Source organism: Brachyhypopomus gauderio, chromosome 20, assembly GCF_052324685.1.
Source record: "Brachyhypopomus gauderio isolate BG-103 chromosome 20, BGAUD_0.2, whole genome shotgun sequence".
Lineage (NCBI taxonomy): Eukaryota > Metazoa > Chordata > Actinopteri > Gymnotiformes > Hypopomidae > Brachyhypopomus > Brachyhypopomus gauderio.
Window position 1 is genome coordinate 6594633 of NC_135230.1, and position 7422 is coordinate 6602054.

The window sequence follows — 7422 nt, forward strand, 5'->3', positions numbered from 1 at the left end:
ATTCAGTGCAGCTGTTAGTTGACAGCCTGTGAGACGTCTGTCTCTCACACTGCACACTCTAAGATATTTGTCTTCTCGCACAGTTGTGCATCGGGACCTCACACTCCTTTTTCTGCCCTTGTTAGAGCCAGTTTGTGTCACTTTTCAAAGGAAGTAGTTAACAGCAGGTAAGATAATTTCAGTTTCTTAGCAATATCTTGCATTGAGTAGCCTTCCTTCCTTAACACAACAATGGACTGACAGTTCTCAAAAGAAAGTTGTTTATTTCTGGCCATTCTGAGACTGTAAGCAAGCCAACAACTGCTGATGCTTCAGATACTAAACTAACCTAGAATGTTGTGCTCCCTTTTATGCTCAGTTATTAGTATAATGTTTTTCAGTTGTGAATCACCTTTGAGCAAGGGTGTCCTAACAACCAATTAGCCAGGGTGATTTAGTTTTTACATGTCTAGAACAGCACTTCACAGCAGAAATCTAAATTACCAATCAGGTTTCATGCATGTTAAACTAGTAAGCAGTAAGCCTCTGTGTTTGCTTCTGATACTTTAGCATTAATATGAATGTGTAATAAATAAAGCAGAAACATAATATTATAATTGTTTAATATAAACTACAGGGTGTAATTTTGTAAATGTATACCTTGATGTCACTTATCAGTAATGCGGGTGAGAATTGGAACGATTTATGAATGCAAGTTTCCGAATACATGTTACTTTAGCTCAATAACATATCAGTTACTTGTTGAATTCAGCACACCAGTTTCAGATGTACTATACATCCTAGTTCACATGTATTTCATCTACAAGCAGCATTACTTACAATAGCTATAAACCCAATGTACATTTGTTCGGACATCTGTTTTTAACTGAACATTTTTTGGAGACCATTTGTATAGTAAGCCTAAACAGTTTTTTATCTAAATTATAGGGCAGGTGGGGAAACGTACTTTGAGCGTACAAACTGACGCGTTCTTAAAATTTCGCTGACGCGTAAACGTTATAAATACAGGCGGAAGACGGACTGCAGATCTCTATATCATAGCCCAGCCCGGCACTTCCGCAACGACTCGTTACAGATCAGCGACACGGCCGCGTCCCTACGGCAGCCTATGGCAAAGTCTCATTCTCGTAGCTAGCTAACTAGCTAGCTAGGTAGTCAGCTATGGCAGAGCTGCAGTCTCAGGTAGCCCAAACTCCACGAACAACAACAAAAAAAGCAAATTACCTCATTCAGTAGGGCTGTCATCTCATTTCGAGGCATAATGCACGTTAGCAAGCGACTGTTCACAGCAAGCACCGACACGGGTGGCGTGTTTAAAGCGGCTAACCCAGCTAGCTAGCGCAGCTGTTAGTTTATCTGCATACGTGGCGATAAACGTAAGCATGCTTTTATTTGCAGTTTGTAAACATGAAACTGTGTTGTGACATTAATTTGCGTCTTAAATATTTCATTATATTACTGATAATGATAATGTGCTACTGCTTTTTTGTGGTGCGGCTTCCAAAACGACTGATTAAACTGAGCAGTGTGAACTAACCTGACTATCAGCTTAGTTCCTTGGCTTATTAGGTGGGTTAGCTGGATTGAGGTGATTTAATCTCACTGATGTGATGCGATGACATGACTGACTGGTTCATGTTATTAGCTATAATAATATAGTATAGTATAGTAAAACTTGCAGGTCGCCAGGAAGCATAACGTTATCAAGGGTTCTTCACTTATTTTCTATGCAGGAAGATCCCGTGAAGATGTCATACAGGGATAACTTTAAGTGAGTATATTTTTATTTTTGGGTATGATTTCTTTTGCCCTCAGCTTTTCTTGTAGTGTGTGACTTGCTACTGAAATCGGAACTGCTGACTAATGAGCGTGGTATTTCTTTTGGCCTTGACCCACTTGTGTCTGTCTCGGAGATGAACTACATGTGTTCTTGCATATGCATGCTTTCATGCACATTATGATAGTATACGTTCTCAGTTAACCTCTGCTTTTGACATTCAACCTGCTATCATTTCTGTAGGCTTTAAGTGTGTGTGTGTGTGTGTGTGTGTATGTGTGTGTGTTTGTTTACCTGCCCTCTGTGCATGTTTGTCCCTTCTCCAGGGTGCAGCATGAGAAACTGCACGTCAAGCACAGAGGCCACGAGGCCATGCACGCTGAGATGGTCCTCATCCTCATCGCCACGCTGGTAGTCGCTCAGATCGTGCTTGTCCAGTGGAAGCAGAGACACTGCAGGTCCTACAACGTGAGTTCCTGGCGCTCCCCCAGGGGCGACTGCAGCAGCGTCAGAGAGCAAGCTAACTTCTGCACGCTGATGACATTCCCTTGGAGATTTGCATTTTACAGTGTGTGCAGTTTTACAGCACTTGACCAAAATGCACATCTCAAATGATTGTAATTTGCTAGCTTATTTTCAGCTGACATTTTGATGTGATCTTTTTTTTGTAGTATATGTATATATATATAAAATAGGATATTAAATAGGATGCAGTGCTCTGTTTCATTCATTACTCAGGTTATGAACATGCTATTAACATAAACTGCTGAAGTTATCATTCATAGACGAGTTTTAATATATTTGAATAGATGTCATCATCCAGACTTTTAGCTGTTTTTTAAGCTACCTGTTGTTACATGTCCTCCAGTGTAACAGTGGTTAATGCGTGCCTGTGTGTTGCCGTCTCTCAGTTAGTGACACTACTACAGATGTGGGTGGTGCCTCTGTACTTCACCATAAAGCTTTACTGGTGGCGTTTTTTGTCAACATGGGGCATGTTCTCCGTCATCACCAGCTATGTCATATTCCGCGCCACCCGGAAACCTCTCTCTGGAAGAACACCCAGGTAACGTGAACAGCAATAATGGTGTGTTCACAACAATTGCAGTTGTGTTTAAATATTTTTAAATCTCTCAATCTCTGGGAACGTGTGCTCTTTTTTGTTATTTTGCAGGATGGTATATAAGTGGTTTCTCCTCATTTACAAGCTAAGCTATGCCATAGGTGTGTTCGGTTACCTCGCCATCATGTTTACCATGTTTGGATTCAACGTTTTCTTTAGGTATGAGAACCTTCTGTATTAAACAACATTTTTGTGCGTAATTCTTCGTTTATGTTCAAGACTCATTCAAACTGGTGCTCTGGACGTGCGCTCTAGGTAAACAGCTTGTCGATCTTTGCAGGATCAAAGCAGAGGACTCCATGGATGTAGGCGTGATTATGCTCTTCTATGGGCTGTACTACGGAGTGATGGGACGAGACTTTGCTGAAATCTGTTCAGACTACATGGCATCCACTATTGGGGTATAGAACATTTCTGATGCAATTATTCATAAATCTGGTATAGTGAGTAAACTACTAAAAAAAACTGCATGGTTAGCTAGGCAAGATGTACACTACTGTTCAAAAGTTTGGGGTCACCTAGTTTGTGTTTTCCCTGAAATCTCATACTTTTATTTATCAAATGATTTGCAAAATGAATAGAAATATAGTCCAGACATTGACATGGTAGAAATAATGTTTTTTTTTTTTTATTTGAAATAATTTTCTACTTTAAACTTTGCTTTCGTCAAAGAATGCTCCCTTAGCAGCAATTACAGCATTGCAGACCTTTGGCATTCTAGCTGTTAATTTGCTGAGGTAATCTAGAGAAATTTCACCCCATGCTTCCAGAAGCCGCTCCCACAAGTTTGATTGGGTTGATGGGCACTTTTTTCGTACCATACGGTCAAGCTGCTCCCACAACAGCTCAATGGGGTTGAGATCTGGTGACTGCGCTGGCCACTTCATTACCGATAAAACACCAGCTGCCTGCTTCTTCTCTAAATAGTTTGTGCATAATTTGGAGGTGTGATTTGGGTCATTGTCCTGTTGCAGGATGAAATTGTCTCCAATCAAGCGCTGTCCACAGGGTATGGCATGGTGTTGCAAAATAGAGTGATAGCCTTCCTTATTCAAAATCCTTTTTACCTTGTACAAATCTCCCACTTTACCAGCACCAAAGCAACCCCAGACCATCACATTACCTCCACCATGTTTGACAGATGGTGTCAGGCACTCATTCAGCATCTTTTCAGTTGTTCTGCGTCTCACAAATGTTTGTCTGTGTGATCCAAACACCTGTGGATGTTGACACTGGCGTTTTGCGTGTACTATTTAATGAAGCTGCTAGTTGAGGACCTGTGAGGCGTCGATTTCTCAAACTTGACTCTTAATGTACTTGTCTTCTTGCTCAGTTGTGCAGCGGGGCCTTCCACTTCTCCTTCTACTCTGGTTAGAACCTGTCTGTGCTATCCTCTGAAGGGAGTAGTACACACCGTTGTAGGAAATCTTCAGTTTCTTGGCAATGTCTTGCATAGAATAGCCTTCATTTCTCAGAACAAGAATAGACTGTCGAGTTTCAATTGAAAGTTGTCTTTTTTTGGCCATTTTGTGAGTTTAATCGAACCAACAATTGTAATGCTCCAGATTCTCAACTAGCTTAAAGAAAGTTTTTTTTTCAGTTTTATAGCTTCTCTAATCAGCAAAACTGTTTTCAGCTGTGCTAACCTACTTGCTCAAGGGTTTTATAAATATCCAATAGCCTCCTTACACAGTTAGCAGACACAATGTACCATTAGAACACTGGAGTGATGGTTGTTGGAAATGGGTCTCCATACATCTATGTAGATATTGCATTAAAAACCAGATGTTTACAGCTAGAATAGTCATTTACCACATTGATAATGTATAGAGTGTATTTTTGATGCATTTATTGTTAGCTAAATTGAAAAAAAAACTGCTTTTCTTTCAAAAATAAGAACATTTCTAAGTGACCCCAAACTTTTGAACGGTAGTGTATATCAGCTGGTAATAACTTTACCACCTTTTTGTGCATTTATGCTCTTATGTATGCATCATGTCCTTTTCTGTTTTTCCTGTCTATCTATACGTTGCAGTATTACAACATGGGTGGTATGCCATCTCGAAACCTCTGTCATGACATTTGTGCTGTGTGCGGACAGAAGACGTTTGTCGAAGTAGATGAAGAGGGCATCATCGAAGACACCTACCAGCTCTCCTGCAATCACATGTACGCAATTGGCCCTTACTGCTTGAGGGCAGCGGGTCTCCAAACACCCTGTTCTGATATCCCCTATTCTGATTGGTGGTTAGCACACTTGTCTCTCAGCACTAGATTCTTGGGTTCAAGTCCCTACCTAAGTGGAGTTTCCATGTTCTCCTCTGGGGTCTCTGGTTTCCACCCACAGTCCAAAAACATTGGAGGCTAGATAAACTGGCTGTCCCTGCAAAATTCTCCGTGTGTATGTGTGAGAATGTCACACATGTGTGTCTCCATATGTCTAAATGGTTGTCTGAGTGTGTATCAATGCCCAGTCCTGGGTGTTGTCCTCTCTCCCCTTCCTGCACCCGATTCCCATGAAGCGCACGCCACTTCTACTGAGTACTGGCTGATGGTTCTCACCAGTTTGTGATTGGATGTAAAAGGTTGTAACTGTGTTAATTGTAATGTGCCCTTGGTTATGTTGAAAGTCTCTATACAAGTTTATATGAGTTTCATTCATTCATATGTGTATTATACTCACAGAAAGACATCATCAGATGAATTGGTTCAGATGAATTGGTCCATTTTTCATGACCAAGGCATGACCAGCTAAAAAAAACCGATGATGGTTAATAACATGAACTGCTGTTGAACAGATGAATTTCCATCAGTGGTTCAGATTTCAGTGGAACTCTTGATACTGCACTAAGCAGAATCATGACGATCACCCTCTGAACCACTTGTTCCTGTCACCGAACAGATTTCATGAATTCTGTATTCGTGGCTGGTGCATTGTGGGAAAGAAGCAGACCTGTCCATACTGCAACGAGAAAGTCGACCTCAAAAAGATGATGAACAACCCGTATCCTTTAAACGTGGTAGTGTCTGCATGTGCTGATGAAAGTCTTTGAGATCCCCATATGCTGTTGATTCTTGTTTCTGTAACTAATCAGTAACTTTCTACACTTACTGTCTGCAGTGTGAGGATGTTGTTCTAAGTACTGTGGTGTTTGTTAGCATTGTCGTCAATCACTGGAAGTTTCCTTAAATTTGAACACCAGCTGGGAGAGAACGCATGTTTTATATGGACAGCTTTTGGATTGGCTGAGGTACCTGGTTGCTTGGCAACCAATTATAATTGGCGTGGTGCACGGAATCAATTTCTCACTCGGCCTGGAGTAAAGTTGCAACGTGAAGGCATCTTTGAAAAATTGCATGTATTTACAGTTGAAGTATTTGTACATTATGACCTTAGAATGGACTTGATTGAATAGAATAGGCAGTGGCTTTTGTACATTTTAATTTATGTGATGGACAGCTTGGGTGCCACAGCCATTGTCAGCATTCTTAAGTTTCAATGACATATTACACAAATATAAACACACATGTCTTGCACATTAAAGCTGTTCACTGTTGTTGAATGCCAAAGGTGCTTTTCCTCTGTGACACTGAGACTCAGTACCTGATAGCGTGCTTGATTGTTGATGAGAACCACTGTCTTCATGTAACGTATTGTTTCGGTTGATGATAATGAGGTCGTATGGACCTTCATGTTTTCCCATAGGCCGTTCTGTTCAGGTTGTGTTACTGCATCATTTCAAGTAGGGGTTCTTTCCTATTTTGACATTAATCTTTGAGAAACTTCTCAGCGTCCTGGTATTCTACCCTTTCCATTATCATCATGGGAATTAATGTAGTATTTGTTGGGAGTTTGCTGTCTTGTCTTCTGCTCGTTATAGACTGACAGCAGCCAGAGTGAACTTTTTAGCATGGTGCAAAGTCCAGCTCAGTTTGGGAGCACAGACAATTTTCATGATTCTGATCTTTGAACTTCCTATTCTCATGTTAAGTATGGGTTCCGCCATAGTGGACTGCCTGAAGTTGTTACCCAAAAATACACTGTGTATGTTAGGAAGCCTTGAATTGTAGAACAGCTCACGGAGTTGTCACAAGGCTGATTTAATTTGCACATTTGCAGACTGCATTGGTTGGATGTCGTAGCTCCTTTTTTTTTTTGTCTCTGAGGTGAAATGAAAAATTTAATGGAAAAAAGTTCTGAATACACCAGGAATTCATGGCAACCATTATCTGAATTTGCACTTTAAGTTATAATTGTTAATTTATTTTCTAACGTATTAGACCAGTGATCTTCTAAACAATAATTTTGAGACTTTTATTTCCTGTTTGTGTGCCAGTATTGTAAAAGGTGCACAGTATTGGAAAGTTCACTGTGTGTAAGTGTTTGGTGCAGATTTTGTTCCCCAGTTTCTCTTCGTTTTCAGGTCTTCACTGACTGCCCAGTACTGTAAGTGAAGCCCATTGTGATTTTCACTTCAAACATTGATAATAAAAAATAACCAGTAACAGTTTTACTGTGTGC

At 40.5% G+C, this 7422-nt stretch overlaps 1 protein-coding gene across 2 annotated transcripts; it reads left to right on the top strand.

Annotated features, from left to right (window-relative positions):
* The first annotated feature begins 1080 nt into the window (after positions 1-1080).
* On the top strand, positions 1081-7408 carry rnf175 (ring finger protein 175). Of its 2 annotated transcripts, none has more exons than XM_076982383.1 (9): positions 1081-1182; positions 1734-1771; positions 2104-2245; positions 2689-2843; positions 2952-3059; positions 3181-3301; positions 4936-5069; positions 5803-5904; positions 6104-7408. In XM_076982383.1, exons 1-9 carry the CDS (start codon positions 1162-1164, stop codon positions 6222-6224), a joined length of 942 nt encoding a protein of 313 aa, XP_076838498.1. In that variant the 5' UTR covers positions 1081-1161; the 3' UTR covers positions 6225-7408. The 2 variants fall into 2 exon arrangements, with proteins under 2 accessions (XP_076838498.1, XP_076838499.1); XM_076982384.1 differs by having other exon boundaries at positions 1108-1376.
* Positions 7409-7422: the final 14 nt, after the last annotated feature.

What these genes read in the sequence shown, in the direction of transcription:
- rnf175 (XM_076982383.1), top strand. Translation starts at nt 1,162, where the DNA reads ATGGCAGAGCTGCAGTCTCAG. An exon ending in CAGCTCTCCTGCAATCACAT is followed by an intron (nt 5,070 to 5,802) that starts GTACGCAATTGG and finishes GTCACCGAACAG; the next exon opens with ATTTCATGAATTCTGTATTC. An exon ending in AAAAAGATGATGAACAACCC is followed by an intron (nt 5,905 to 6,103) that starts GTATCCTTTAAA and finishes TTTGAACACCAG; the next exon opens with CTGGGAGAGAACGCATGTTT.